General features: G+C 33.4%; 1 protein-coding gene across 1 annotated transcript; it reads right to left on the bottom strand.

The window, feature by feature from the left end:
• Positions 1 to 3,496: 3,496 nt before the first annotated feature.
• LOC108905700 (glutathione S-transferase 1-1) lies at positions 3,497 to 5,397 on the bottom strand. Its single transcript, XM_018708683.1, has 5 exons — positions 5,290 to 5,397; positions 4,923 to 5,075; positions 4,780 to 4,838; positions 3,982 to 4,123; positions 3,497 to 3,923 (listed from the first exon to the last, which is right to left on the bottom strand). Exons 2-5 carry the CDS (start codon positions 5,061 to 5,063, stop codon positions 3,570 to 3,572), a joined length of 696 nt encoding a protein of 231 aa, XP_018564199.1. The 5' UTR covers positions 5,064 to 5,075; positions 5,290 to 5,397; the 3' UTR covers positions 3,497 to 3,569.
• Positions 5,398 to 16,546: the final 11,149 nt, after the last annotated feature.

Below are 16,546 nucleotides of genomic sequence, written 5' to 3'. Positions count from 1 at the left end.
AAACAATTTTTTTCATGTGTTATAATTATTTGTACTTTGAAGCCGATGGTTGAAATTAGGGGTGGTTTTACCCTCATTTAGGGGTATTTTCCTTCGGATCTAGTGATTGTGGGTTATTAACGGTTCAATTATCACGTATAAAAGGAAAAGAAAAATAATTGCAACTTTTAATATATTTTTTGCATTTTTAGGCATTTAGGAGATGATTTAGGGATATTATGGGTTGATTTTCAATTCGGACAAGACCGTATCAAATACAAAATTAGATATTTTCACGTTCATAATATTATTCTGGTAACAACATAGAAATATTTGGGGTTTTACAATATTGATGATTCTTAATTTGTTCACTTTTTTGTATTTTCAACCCCTAAATAAGGGTGATTTTCGAAAATTTTCAAAAAACTGCAAGTGATGCTCATTTTCATTTTTTTTTTCATGACGAGTATTTGGATATTTTTAGAATATTTTTAGGATTTTTTCTGTCGCCTCTGTCAATGTTTCAAAAACATTGAAACAAGGCTGAAAAATGTTTTTTTTTTGCGGTCACTCTTTGGACTAGAGCCCATTTCCATTTATGACATTCCAGTAAGTTACGCAATAGAAAAAAAAATATCTAAAAACACAATAATGGCCAAAAATGACAGATGCCTTGTATATCTTACGAATTACAATGGTTTTTCTGATTATTATGCTGTGGCCTGTGCACCTCGTCACCACCAATTACAGACTTACATTGCACTTCCGTAACCTCAGCTAGGAATCTATGACCTGCCCTTGTTGTTCTCGGTCTGGGCTTTGTGGGGATGGACTCGTTATCAGAACTCCTAGACTCACCCTGATGTTCAGTGCAGATATTGTTGGCTCTAAGGCTACTGGCACTGACTAATCGGCAATGTAAGTGGGTTTCTCTCACCTTGCTCCTGAAGTTTCGAGGGTCGGCTTTCCCTTTCGAAGCACTCAGGAGTTACTGTTACCCCTTATGTCTGGGAACAATGCCCCAGTTACCCCTCCCTACCAATCATCCGCCAACCTGAGTTAAAAGCTTGATTTTTCTAACATACTAATTAGGAAGGTTAGTCTAGACCAGCGGTTTTCAAACTTTTACGACTTGCGGAAGTAAAAAAATTATCAAACACATTTTTTACTGATTATACTGGGTTATTGTGTTGAAGTGACAAAAGCCTAGGGAAGATTTCGTTCAGCAAAATATGTGAAAAAGTTTATATGAATATGGGTCTGCAAGTGCTTCGTTTCAGAGATTAAAAAAAAGCTTTAACCAATTTGAATGAAATTTTTACGGTTTATTAAAACAATACATCAACTGGACCAATTAGATTTGATGCAGAATTTTCAGGGGCATCCCCAGCGAGCAAGTCGTTTTTTTTGTAGGTTAGGTTAGGAGCATAGAAAATATAGTACTAACGTTAGTACTATATTTTCTATGGTTAGGAGCAAGTCATTTTTTTTTTGTAGGTTCTCGAAAACGAAGACACTAAAACGAGTCAAGAGACACAAATGTACTATTTTTAGTGGATTTATCTGAATATTACACAAAAATCGCACAAAACTACAGGGTGATATTCTTATCTACAAAAAAAAACCTACTTGCTCGTTGGATGCGCCCCTGAAAATTCTGGATCAAATCTAATTGGTCCAGTTGATATATGATAATTTTTTAATAAACCGTAAAAATTTCATTCAAATCGGCTGAAGCTTTTTTTAAAAAAACTCATTGTCACTTCAACTCTGAAACACCCGGCATAATATATTATTATACAGGGTGTTCCTAAATAAGTATCGCAACAGAAAACTGTAAATGCCTCGTGAAAAGTGAAACATCTTTTCCTCTTCCATTTTTCTTTTGTTTTCGAGATACACGGTGTAAAAAGTTTTTTTTTAGTTTTTTGCCAATATCTTAGGAACCATTTGAACTACAGGACTGAGCTTTTGTACACACATTACCACTATTAGTAGCTACTTTTTCGCACCTTTCTCGAATACATTGGACATGCCAGTGGTGGAGATTTTAGGGTATTGTAAGGGTTTTTCCCCCCTAACTTTTACGCCACTGGAAAAATTGACATTTGACAGCAAATTCTGAAGCGCCAATGAATTTTACACAAAATGAGTCCTCTTGGTTCATTGCTCTAAAGTCAACCGTTTTTAAGAAAAATGACTTTTTGTGAACAAAAACAAACAGACTGCTAACATTTCAAAAATCTTTTGTAATTCAAAAAATAGGCAGTAATAATTAACAATTTTAACGAAATTTAACAACAGATAGGATTTTAACTTAAATACTACTTTTTTATCAGTTTCTACGACTAAAATTTACAAAAACTGTTCAAAATTACGTCCATTGGCTTGAATACATGCATTACATCGTCGGATCATCTTTCTATGAACATTGTTCGTAATTTGATGGGTATTTCTAATTTGTTCTGCTGTGGTCAATTCTTAGACCGTATTGACAGGGGTTTCATAGACAATGCTCTTCATGTGACCCCATAAGAAATAATCAAGTGGGCATAAATCCGGCGATCGGCGAAGTTTTGACACCATGTATCTCGAAAATGAAAGCCTGGAGAGAAAAATGGAAGAGGAAAACAATGTTTCTTTTTTCAAGAGGAATTTACAGTTTTTTAGGAACATGCTGTATACTACGATTCACAAAATAAATATTCCACTAAGTAAAAATTAGACTTTCAGTTTTAAAGCAAATATTTATTGGATAATTAAAAAAAGACTAAATATAGTCAGTGACTGCTTGAATATTTTTACATATTGTTGAAGTCAGTGTCGTAATGCTGCAATCACATTTCAAATTCTGCATTAAGCTCATTGCAATAGTTTTTTTTGTCACTACGTACGTCTTGTTAAGCTCTTATAGTAACTTATACGCCAGTACTTATAAAAATTAAAAGTTTTAAGAAAGTCTATAATTTTTTTTTAATTTTTGCAGTATCAATATTAATTTCAAAATTTTGAATTTTTGACAGTCGCAGAATCCCTAGAGAGGTTGTGGGAAATCCCAGGGTTTCACAGAACACAGTTTGAATACCGCTGTATATGGTAGAAAGTGGTTTTCCTTTCAGGACCCCTGGTTTATAACTTTTCTCCACTAATGTTACCTGTATGGCGACTTTTTGTGTGACATCTGAGGTCACTCCTAGGAAAGTCATCATAAAATTACGTTAGTGTTGTATAAAATGAAAAAAAAAAATAAAATTTTGACCGCTGATAAATTTTTAAAGAGAAATTATTCTAGGGTAACGATCTAAATTGATTCAATTCCATTTAAGAAAGCTATCTTTGAAGTATGGCCTATTCATTAACGTACTGGTTGGCTTTAGCACAGTTAACTATGTTTTTCCTAACAACAGTGTGTTTTCAGCTATTTCAACAAGAGGACCATTTTTATTTTGGAATAGTTTTTTATAAAAAAAATGTTTAATATTAAAATTACTTTTTTGTTCTTGCTAAAAATAAGACATTTGAAAAGCACATTTTCCTTTATTTACACCAATCTATCTTAAAGCGAAATTCAATTCCAGCCCTATTCCATGCTACTTTCTTCTTATGGGGTGAATCGGATGGTCCATATGACTCAGATCTGGCGGATTCCTCTCAAATTCCTCAATCTCTTTCATTCCTTCTTCCACGATGCTCCACAGGTGCGGATATTCCTTCTTGTAATTCTCATACCAGTTTTTCACAAGCGGGTAGGGGCTTATATCAAAGTTGATAGCCTCGAGGCACATAGTTGAAGTCACCAGTTGGAAATCCGCAATTGTTACATGATCTCCAGCGGCGTATTTGGTGCCCAAACGTACCAAATATGTGTTAAAATTATCAAGTGCAATGTTCGTTTTCTTAAGAGACAGGGGAGTCCTTTGGTAATCAAAAAATATCGGTGCCATCTAAAATGTAAGGCAGTATGATTCGTAATAATGTTTCCTTATTCGTTTGAAAACTTACCACATGTTCCGAGATATTTCGATAGTACGTGGAAAGATTAAAGCACAATCTGTGATTAACTATCGCACGAGCTTGTGGATCTTGGGGGTATAAAAATTCGTCTTTGCCATATTTCTCTGCCAGATACTGGAGAATTGCGTTGCTGGAAAAAGCGACGGGAATTCAGGAATTAGGTTTAAAGTGTTATTGAATAAATAAGAAATACAAATTAAAAAAAATGAAATCAGCTAATTGTAGACATTTATAATCTAAAAAGGCACAAATTGAATTGTTAAAGCATACAAATCCATTCTGCGTGCGATCCAGACTCTGCGTATATAAAGGAAAACTTTTTAATAATATTTCTCGCACCCTTATATGCTATAATTTGAACCTATACACCCCTATGCATGTACAAAATTTTCCTGTTGAGCACTGTATGAAATTACTATCATGAATTCTTGAGTAGCAAAAGTTGCAATTGTTACATTTTTGCATCACTATCTTATTTGTATTTGACTTGGCAAATCAGGATGTTAAGGACACACACTTGACATACGTGACTAATGATCGATATTATATTAATTATTAATGCGTTTTTAATAAAATATAATGTGGCATCCAAATTTTCTCGAAAATTTTGGTTAAAAAGATAAACCAGAACACAGAAATGAACACAAATTCGAAAACATTTGAACTACATACAAAGCAAGGTTATACGTGGATTTTAAAAAGAGTTTATTTCAATAATATTAAAAAAAAGAAGTAATATATACGCGAGTTTCAAGTTTGCGTAATCAAGAAATAAGATCGACTTACCTCTCGCTTAAAAAGAATCCGTCATCGTCTAATACGGGAATCTCCTTCTGAGGGTTTTTCTGCAAATAAAATGTAAACTTATAATTACACCCTCTATAAAGTATTTTGTTTGAAATTTTGGAAATAAATGGTACTTAACGCACCTGAGCATACTCATCCGTCATATGATCGCCTCTTCCAAAGTCTACGTTCACCAGGGTGTGTTCCAGCTCGAGATATTTAAGGGCCTGTCTCACCGCTAGGGATGGGGGTCCGTCAGATACAGCGTATAATGTTAGTGGCATGTTAAAGCTCTCCTTATTTTAACAAGTAAAGAAAATACTTTTAATAACGTCAAAATAACATCGAACATGTTAAATCAAGCATCTCCTTTGAATATATGAATATTTTAAAGTTAATTACAGATTAAGATGGTATTAAATATCAACGACTTTTTCAAGTTTAAATAATTATAAATCCAATTTATTTTTTGTTTACCTCTTCCAAAGAATTCGGTTAATAGGTACTTACGTGTCTCGGGTAATTATAAAACGCCCATAAATAATGGTTTATTTAATTGCTCTTAATAATACAATAATAAGCTCAAGGACGTAAGTAAAAGAACTAAAATTAAAAACAACTTTCTATTTCTCATTCCCTACCATTATACACTATGCCATTGGCCCCTGAATGTATGCAATTAGTTATACAACTCTGTAAATATTTAGGTACAAATTTTGAATTTGGCGGTACTCCTAAAGGATCCCATAGACATTAAGCTTTCAACTCGAGTTAAATAAAGTCAGCCGTACACCGAAAACTGTGAGGTGCCTTGTTTAAATGAGGTTTTGTGTGTAATTTGTCCTCAATAAGAGTACTTATATGGTAAAGCCGTAGCGCGCTCTACTTAGTCATTGTCGGGGAAAAAAAATCTCAAGTTAAAAAAATATATTTATTTCATACAATTTCATAATTCGTTATGATCATTTTTTTTTTCATTTTTTCCCATCTAATACTATAAAACATTACATCGGATGTATTCATTGTATTTAATAATATATTTCTTCATGAAGAATAAATGGTAATGTTTAAAAGAACTTTGTATTTTGTTTGTGTTCTATTTAAATTCGTTCGTCTTTTATAAGTTACTATTATCAAAAAGTTATTAACTAAATTATTCATTTTGTTGTACAATAATGTAAAAAAGTGGAAAAAAATTGATAATAAAGCATTATCAAGTTGTAATAAAAAAAATATATTAATAATAATGTGATCTGTGCAAACTTACCTTAGTCCAAAAGTTGTTAGTAACCGAGTAAATCAAAGTTTAATTTTAATTTTTTTTAATAACACATAATTGATGTATTTAAACGAATTTAATATCGCGTCGTTTTTTGACAGGTATGTTTGTTTTCAATTTTGCTTTTGATAAAATAAAACTTTTACCTACGACCACTACTGTAAATACTTAAAAACACACCGTCTGCGATCAATGTAAGATTCCTATTACGTACGGTAAAAAAATCGTACAGTTTTCCTAGCAACCGCCTAGCAACGGTCAATACAATACTGTTTGTATTGACCGTTGCTAGGCGGTCGCTAGGAAAACTGTACGATTTTTTTACCAAGCTGTAATAGTATTTTACGTAATAAGTGTTGTAAAAAGCATTTTACGCACGAATGGAAAAGTTACGCACGACGCCTATGAGTGCGTAATTGCATTACACCACGTATTACGTACTTTACTTTACACCTACGACCACTACTTTAAATGCTTAAAAACACACCGTTTGCGATCAATGCAAGATTCCTCTTACATCATACGGTAAAAAAATCGCACAGCTTGGTAAAAATATCGCACAGTTTTCCTAGCAACCGCCTAGCAACGGTCAATACAAACAGTAATGTATTGACCGTTGCTAGGCGGTTGCTAGGAAAACTGTGCGATATTTTTACCGTACGTAATAGGAATCTTACATTGATCGCAGACGGTGTGTTTTTAAGTATTTACAGTAGTGGTCGTAGGTAAAATGCTTTTTACAACACTTATTACGTAATATACTATTATTCTCTAATTTTCCTGTCATGGTACATTGATTCTTTTAAATGCCAGTATCTCGGAATGGTAATTCCTAGCGACGTTAAGAAGTTAAGAAGGTATCCCTTTTTAATGTAAAAGTGATCGAAAAAGAGATGTTGCTAGCAGAAAATAAGATACAGTGTGCAGCAAAAAATTTCTGATATATAAAATTACAAAGAGGCAACGTAAATGGCTTTCTCTAGGTATCTTGGTATACATTATACCAAGATTATGAGGAAATTTGACTTTTTCATGTCAAAAAAACCCCGGAATACCAAATTTCGTCATAGGTTATTTAAAAAAAATTGAAAGAGATTTTAACAATGTTTGATGAAATAACTATAATGCTAATTCATTATTTTTTCCTTAAGTTCTTTTTTCCAGATAAATGGTATAAGTAACAAAGTATGTACCTTAGGGTGGCCCAAAAAAAAAACGATTTTGTTTTCGTGTCTTGCTCAAGATTTTTAAAAATTTCCAAAATCGTCAAAAATTAATTTTTTTTCTCGTTATTTTATCATTTTCTAGGTTGAAACAAATCTCGATATGATAAATATGATAATATTATTCGGTATGTGAAACAAAAAAAAAAAGAAAAATGCGAACTAAAAAATATTCTATAATATTCTGATGAACCGTTTTTGTAGATCAATAACTCTAAATTCTATTACTGAAACAGTAGCACCGTCAAGCTCCCACATATTTGCCTCCACATTTATTACGTCACTATCCACCGTCGTTATGTTCTAAAGCTTTTATTTGAAAAAACTTATAATTACTTTATTATCAGGTTTTACTTTTTTACGCATTTAGCAGGATATATAGTATCATTCGACGGACTTGCTTGCCATTTTTACTCACATCGTTTACTCTACCTTTCAATATCTTTGCCACTAACATACTACATATATAAATACCCCAGTCATAGGCGCCGTTAAATAACTTGTAATCCAAGGGGAGCAAAATCTTGCACGCATAAAAACCGCAACCCTTTGTTTTTTAACCAAATACGACAGCATTTTACTGTGTAGATTCTGAGATATAGAAGCGTTAATAATAATTCATAACTTACGTAATCGTGAAATCGAGAAAAAAATGTTTTTATAGTTAACAAATAACAACAAGTACTTTCAGTATCCGTTAGTGCATTTTCGGCAGATAAAAGCTTAATGAAAGTAATATCAAGAAAGGTACCGTGGTCGCTGGAATCTCTCGGCAGAGCGGGAGTGGGGATGACTGAGAGCAGCTGTGCTGCCGCGCGCAGCATGGATTTCAAAATGCGTATGCGCGATAAAAGATGACTTTTCTCGGGAACGGTAACACTTATCAAATGATTTTTTTAAATTTGATATAGCAAAACGAGAGGAATACGAATATGTCATCAAAAGTCAATAAAATAATTCATTTTTGCACGAATTTTGAGTTTAAAGAATTATTCCAATTTCATTTGCTTTTAAAAAATAGTTATATTATGGTATTCAAGTTTTATTAATTTGTGTTCATCAATCCATTCCACGAAATTCACGTTTTAATGATTAAATTATATTAAATATATTTTCTTTTTTTAATGAGCTCTGCAAAATTTTTAGGGTAGAATTGACATATGTTTACTATTTGTGCACAAAGTTTCATGAATATTTACAAATATTTACTTATTTTAAAAATTGCTCGAAATATACATATGATTTTCTACTATTTTTCGCCCATTGTTGTTGGCCTTTCAATGTTACAAGGGAACATATGTCGAAAAACGGGTCATTTTTGTTCTTTTTGTATGTTTGTTGTTCCCCTGAATTTGGCAATGGTTTTTTAGAATAGGCAAACTCGGATTCTTATTCTACATAATATGAGGGATTTTTCTGTACAACAAAGTAGATTACTTCAAGTTCGAATCCTCTACCGTCTGGTCTAATTGTCTAGACGATGAAAAGCCCTTCCAACTAAGAATCGCCTAAATCATCTTTTCCTTGAATTTAAAATGGGGTCAGTGCAAATAAAGATGCAATTGTAATATTTTATTCGTATAATTTTATATAATTTACACATAAAAGAGATATAGGTAATAAATAAAAGAAAAACAAGACCGTAATTAATTAACCTTAAAACTACAACCCTATGTAATAAATTTATATTTACAACTGCCTACTTTTTACATGGTAACTCAACCTTCTTAACATTATTCAACACAACCTTTAAAGAACTATGTAATGCAAATGTCTAAAACTGACTCTTCTGAAGACTAGGTAGTGATTATTTGCCCCCCTTTCCATCCAAAGGCAATTTCTTCGCAATTATCGATAACTATTCATAAGGATCGAAATATTGGTAGTAGTTCTGATACAAGTGCTCTGAAACGAAAGTGTATATTTTTAAAAATGTCATCACTTATAATCCGAACGTAAATTTGTTGCCCATATAGCATAATCGATAAAAAATCGGTACCCAAAGAAAATAAATACAGAAAATTATCTACATATGTATTTATTTGTCTTTGGGGCGTGTGATGGTTAAGAAGATTTATGAAGATTTATAAACACATTGTGGGCATGCAAACGTTGAGTCATTTATCTCTGCTCCCGAAATCGGTTAGGTAAGTAAAATAATATTTACGTTAATTATGACCTCACAAGGGGAGTCCCTATAAAAACAATTGTTACAAATAGAATTAAAATATACAGTTCCCGCGAACGCCTTGCATTCCTGTTTATACGTAGGTATAGCATAAAATCCAGAATATCCACCAATTGTTTGACGAGTAGGAACGCCTTTTTCATATCAGTTGAGGTTTGTGTTTGTCATCTGCTTTTAATTTACTTTACCTACGACCACTACTGTAAGTACTTAAAAACACACTGTCTGCGATCAATGTAAGATTCCTATTACGTACGGTAAAAAAAACGCACAGTTTTCCTAGCAACTGTCTAGCGACGGCCAATACAATACTGTTTGTATTGACCGTTGCTAGGCGGTTACTAGGAAAACTGTACGATTTTTTTACCAAGCTGTGCGATTTTTTTACCGTACGACGTAATAGGAATCTTGCATTGATCGCAGACGGTATGTTTTTAAGTATTTAAAGCAGTAGTCGTAGGTAAAGTATAGTACGTAATATCTGGTGTAATGCAATTACGCACTCATAGAATTACGCACTCGCCGCTACGCGGCGTCGTGCGTAACTTTTCCATTCGTGCGTAAAATGCTTTTTACAACACTTATTACGTAATATACTGTTCCCATTCCCATTCGTGCGTAAAATGCTTTTTACAACACTTATTACGTAATATACTATTAAAATAACTTTTGATGTCAAATCTACTAGGTAAACTCCAAACAATACTACAGTCACTTTTTTCACTGCTAATAAAAATCTAGACGACTCATCGGAAAATTAGTCGTTTTACGTGATCCCTTAAATTATCTACAATTTAAGGGATCTAGAGTCATATTTCATCAATTTCTTAACTGTAAAATAAAGCTTGAACACAGAAAAATCAGTTTTCAAAAATTGCGCATTATTATTGCAAAGAGCCATGAATGGTTATATAAAAATCGATCAATCCAAAGACTAACATATGTGCCAAAGGCCGATCCAATTGACCGTAAAATTGTTGCTCTAGGTATTTGTTAATTAAATTCGTTCGTTTTCTTTTTCAACAAATTGTTTAATTATAACAACGTTAATTTTAGAAGTTAATATCTTAAACAGGGTGGTACCGAGGTAATGGGCCAAAATTCATGGATAGATTCACCATGCAAAAATATTGCGATTTAGCCGAATTTATCTTAGTCCAAAAGTTGATAGTTAAAAAGATACAGGGTGTTAAATGTAAAATATGTATTATTTCAGTTTTTTTTTTTCATTTATACCTTAACAAATGCAAATATTCCCACAAAATTTTGGGGTTTGGAGTTCTTTGGGCAGAGGAATTGAAATCTGTTCACATTTTGGTTAAAGTTCGTAGAGGGCGCTAGCTGCAGTAGATTGAATGTGTTAAAAACGACATAACTTTTTTGTACTTTAAGGTATCTCATCTTTGGTATCAAATTCTTATTTTCCAACTTTTTTACACAAAAAAGGTATACTTACCTACCTACTTTATGAAAGTAGCTATCACACCGCTTTCAAGATTTTTGGCTTTGAAACTTCCAATGCTGTTGCATTAAATTATAATTAAGTACCTACAGGTATTATTAATTTAGCGGTAAAGTTTTCTTAAGTTGGATTTGGACGAAAATCAAATAATTGACGTTTTCCACTTGCCTTATTGCTGTCATTTGTATGCTAATTTCTATTAAGTATGAATAACGAATTAAGGTACGAATAACCTAATTACAATTACATATTAGCTTACAATTTAAATTGTATACTCGTATACATAAATATGAGATAGAATGCCGAGATTTTCGTTTTTGGAGTTACATGAAATCAGTTGACAATCTTTCAATAAGCGTGTTGATAAATGTATTGAAGTTAGAGGTGGACATTTTGAGCAATTATTGTCAAAAAGGCTATTTTTTACTAATGTTTACTATTTTACTGTTCATTTTTTAAATTTTAAATAAACCCTTGTTTTTGACATTTCTAAATTATTTTAATTATTACAACTATTAGCATTGAAAGTCGCAAAGCCAAATAGTTCGGAACCGGTACGAGACAGCTACTACTTTCATAAAGTTTACCTTTTTTTGTGTAAAAAAAGTTGGAAAATAAGAATTTGATACCAAAGATGTACATGTACATGTACCTTAAAGTACAAAAAAGTTATGTCGTTTTCAACACATTCAATCTACGGCAGTTGGCGCCCTCTATGAAGTATAACCAAAATGTGAACAAATTTCAATTCTTCTACCCAAAGAACCCCAAACACCAAAATTTGGTGTAGATATTTGCATTTATTAAGAAATAAATGGAAATAAACTAAAATAATATTTTACATTTATTAACACCCTGTATCTCTTTAACTATTAACTTTTGGACTAAGGTAAGTTCGGCTAAATCGCAATATTTTTGATTCGGGAATCTACCCATCAATGTTGGCTCATTACCTCGGGACCACCCTGTATATAGGTTCTAATTGATTCAAAGAAAATCATCGAGAAAACGAAATATTTCTAAAAGTTGGAATTAAGTAGCCCTTTACAACTAACAAAGCAGTAGGTGTAAAACAGCATTACCAACAAATTGTTCTAGGGTCAGGCAAAAGCCGCTCGGGAATTTGCTCTTTTTGCATTAAATATACCTTATTTTTATGGTAATTTAAAAAATAGAAAAATCACCTATGCCTCCTTGTTCCCAAGATAGCTTCTTTTTTATAACGGTAATTGTTAATTAACTATTGGACGTTTCGGATCGGGGTTTTAGAAACAACTAAAAAGGGTTAAACTTTTATTTTCAGAAAGTTTTACATTGATAGTTCATGTAATAAACGCAGCATTAAAAGTAAAAGTTAACGTTAATGAACGACCTGCACACGGGAGAAGGAGCACTGGACCCGCGCATGCGCGTGAACGTCGCTCTCGTCGCGCAAGAGATTTTTGACTTGAATGTTTCAAATTCGATTCAAATTTGTTGCAAAAAAAAACAAAAGAAATTAATTAACAAACAGCTGGAGCAACAATTTCACGGTCCATTGATTCGGCGTTTGGCACACATATTGGTCATTAGATTGACCGTCTTGTCCATACATTTCATCAGCTTCCATCGCTTTATTTTACAGTTAATAAATTAGTGAAAAATGACTCTAGGTACTTTAAATTGTAGGTAATTTAATTGCCTACAACATAAAATAACTAATATTCCGATAGATCGAATAGATTTTCGTGGGCGGTAAAAACATTATCATTCTACATATCCTTCCCCTTCATAAAGTACAATGAAATGTCCACTAATAATTTTTTCAAGTTTTCAGGTTTAATGATCTGATTCGACTGGAGTACAAAAATATAGATACTATCAAGTCTATAGTTTGCACTGTAAAGTTTAGTCTGCATAGTACAAATTGTGTTACAATTTTAGTTTTCTTGGAAATCTAGAAATACCTTTCAAACCTTCCGCTGCAGTAAATATGTTAGGCAGACTAACATTTCCATTTATCAAAGTGTTTATACATACAAATTGCCACAGAAATATATTATCAGTTTCAGAACCGTATCTGTGGGGGCCACTAGAGATATACTAAAAATTTACTCGAAATATGTAGAGGATGTCGCAATATTCACCGACAAAATTCTAGAGGCGATTCTTCGAGCAAAAATAAGAACATGAACGTAGGTCCGTCCGCAACCAAGTTTTTTTTAGTATTTTTTTATATTGAACATTTTTTTGAGGCGAAATGTAATATATGAATTTCCATTCGAAATAATCTACAGGGAATTTCTTTTGGAACCTCATCCCCTCTTGTCTCTTCTAATTAATTTGTTGTGACATTAACAATTTTTTTAAAGGTAACCCGGTTTTCTCTCTTAACTATTCGATACTTTATTGTATCCTTTAATTCAATCTTCATGACAAATTCAATTACCAATTCAAATATTTTTTATCTCCATTTCTTTCCGGTTTAGAGGACTATATTAATTTTTGTGACATTTTTGCCCACATCTTTTGATTAAAGCTGTAAGCAAATTTATATATCCTTAAAGGAGAGCTGTGATTGGCTCAGATCTACGAGGTATGTCCACAATGTAAGAGTACTAAGACTCTGATGATCTATGGTTTTTGGTTTCGATAAAGTTGGCAACGTTCCATTCAAGGCCAAGGTGTTGGAAGCAGAACGCGCACTCATCTAAGTCAGTTGAGAACTGTTGTTGTAGTGGCCTATTGAAATAAGTGCCGATCCGATGAAACCTGAGTGTCCCACTTCATCTCTGAGGAGATGAAAAGACAATCAATGCAGTGGCGACATCCGTCTTCACCACAACCCAAAAAATCATGACAACTGTGTTTTGTCACAATAACGAATATAGTTCTGTAATTCGAAAATAAATAAATATATCCAATACTTGATTTAACAATTGGAAGTCTAGAACTTACCATCCGGTGGAGGACCCATAAATAAAATTGGGAGAGGGACCGAAACTTACTAAAATGAAGCCCATTAGCCCATCGGAATCCTTCTGTCTGCTGCGCCACTGGTGTCATCAGTATTGTCTATCTAGTTCTTGAGATAGCCTGAAATCTGATCGAATTTGATTCATTCTGAACCATTTTGTCGGAGAAATATTGCGACACTGTATAAAAAGTACTAAACTGGAAATAAATACTAAATGCTCTACAAACTTTATTACTCGTTTTAATATTTGGTCGGAGATACGGCCCTGGTTAGTGGTGTCGATGATGGAAGGTGGATTCCTTTTTAGTTTGTACATCAATATTAAATAATTTTTCCCTGTTGAAGTTTTTAATTATAATAAATGAATTTTTCGAAAGAGGTAAATAATATTGAAGATTAATTGTTGACATTAACAGAAAAAATCGTTATTACCTATTTAGTCAGTCTTTTTGGTCCATTTGGTCCCAGTTCATAGGCAATAGATTTGACAACGTCATAAGTTTGTTTCGGTTTGTGTTTGCTAGTCCTCGTCCTTGTGCTACTCGACGGTCTTTTGTGCGTGGTCGAATATGAATATGTTTGGGGTTTGGGGCGAGTGCTTTTGGTCCTATGCTTAGAACTGCTGCTGGGAGCGGAATCGTAGTGGGTCAATCGGGTTGGACGACGATTGGCGTGCGATGATATGGAGGGAGGAGAATGTTGCTTGGTACCTTGGGAACTCTGGATTGAGGCCGAGGGACGGTTGTGACTTAAACTTGAGGGATGGTTGTAAGGTGAAGCTGAGGGTTGGTTATAAGTTGAAGCTGAGGGATGGTTGTAATAATTTGATACCTCGTTGGACAACTGAGGTTGTTGACCTATGAAATTCTCTGCACTGCTGTCAAATGCAGGTGGGACGTAGTCTTTGGTTAGATCGATAACGGATGGGGCTTGAGAAGGGTAGTATAAATTTTGACCAATCAGACTAGATTGTAGCTCGCCATTTGAGGATTGGGGCATTATCAAACCCCCTTGAGAAGGAAAACCACTGGGATAAACTCCAATATTCGGCAGATTATAAATATCATAAGTATTCTTTAGGTCAGTACTAGTTGCTGGAGCTGTACCTAAAGTCTGAACGTTGAGAGAAGGATAATCGAAATTATTCTGAACGAAATTCTGAGACGAGCTAGAAGATTCTGATGGTACAGCATAATTACCACCTTGTGGTTGTTTTGTGGGGCCCGCAGTTTGGATCGTACCAGGTTTTTGTTCCTGAGGAATAGAATTCGTTTTGACAGCTTGAGGATTCTTTATTGAAGACGATCCAACATACTCATCAAAGTTTTGACCCAAATAACTCGGTTCCTTCTCAAAAGGGGAATCATCAGAAGGTTCATTCATAAATGACTCATCCTCTGACGACGACTCACCTTTCATGACATAGCCAGCCGCACTAGGAACCACTTCCTGGTGATGTTTGGTTTCTGACACCTCATAATGCGGTTCTGAATGAGAATGAGAGTGGTAAGAATGGCTGTCACCAGAGGCAGTGTGGCCGAAGGGTTCTGGTTTGTGAGGGTCTAAAGAAGACGAAGCAGACAAGAATTTACCAAGGATGGTACCGAAGGATGGTCCGGAAGGTTCTATGGGTTTAAAAGGGGGAGTTTTGTCTTCTGCTACGTAGTGCTGGTGATGGTGGTGCTGGTCGCCGTAGATTTTCTTCAGAACTAGTAAACCTGAAGGTCCTTTGTCGGGCGTTTCGTCTTCAAAAGTAAAAGTCAAATATTAGTTGAAACTCATACAATGTTCACATAAAATAATAAAAGTAATAGGCATAAGCTATATTGTTGAATGTGTGATGAATCAGTTAGTTTGACATTGACATTTTATAAAATTAATTGTAAAATATATATTTTTCGTAACTTTCCCGGAAAACTTTCCGGAAAAGCTTCCAGCATGTATTTACAGTAAAATCTGCTCTGGAAGCGATTACTTTCCCAGAGAACCAAATTTGGGGTTTAGTTCACAAAATTGTGCAAAGTGTAGATATTAACAAAGAATGTGGCACAAATATTTTTCGGAACCAAAGCATATTTTGTACATTTTAGAACTTCGCAAAACATTTGTCTATCATACCGCACAGGCTGCTGCTTATTTTTTCGATTATAGTTATTCCAAAGCGAAACATATTTGAACGATGATGACAGTGCTCTTGCAATAAACTTTATTGCCTATTATGCAATGAAAAATATGGATGAAACTGATATTTTCTTATTTAATTTAAATACGCAAAAATGTAATTATATTTCATGTTATTTATGTTACGTAATTGTTATTAACAATAATTTATTAGTGTTTAATGATCTATTCATCTTATTTTTCTGCAGTTACAACCAGGTTTCAAATTCAGCTTTAAATTCTGATCTTCTATAAAAATGTGGAGAAACCTGTTACTTTCAAGTCATCAATAAGTATTGTGAAATTCATGAGTTTCTCTGAAGGAAAGACATACCTGCTAGTAATGAGAATATAAATAATGCGATTGCTTTCTTTATTATTTATTCGAACTACTTAAAAATAGAAGTTTCTTTAAGTGTAGAAGCTTGTTTATAAATTGTGGAAATTTCTAGAGAGTTATAGTTATTTCCTTATTAATTTTTTTTAAGGATTAGCCTTA

This window comes from Anoplophora glabripennis, unplaced genomic scaffold, assembly GCF_000390285.2.
Source record: "Anoplophora glabripennis isolate ALB-LARVAE unplaced genomic scaffold, Agla_2.0 scaffold31, whole genome shotgun sequence".
In the NCBI taxonomy this organism is placed as follows: Eukaryota; Metazoa; Arthropoda; class Insecta; order Coleoptera; family Cerambycidae; genus Anoplophora; species Anoplophora glabripennis.
This window is presented reverse-complemented; position numbering and strand designations above follow the sequence as displayed.

Bases quoted from the DNA above. Each gene is read 5' to 3' on its own strand.
- LOC108905700 (XM_018708683.1), bottom strand. From the start codon at position 5,063: ATGCCACTAACATTATACGCTGTATCTGACGGACCCCCATCCCTAGCG. The intron at 4,839-4,922 runs GTGCGTTAAGTA...TTTTATTTGCAG, and splicing joins TGACGGATGAGTATGCTCAG to AAAAACCCTCAGAAGGAGAT. The intron at 4,124-4,779 runs GTAAGTCGATCT...CGCTTTTTCCAG, and splicing joins GGATTCTTTTTAAGCGAGAG to CAACGCAATTCTCCAGTATC.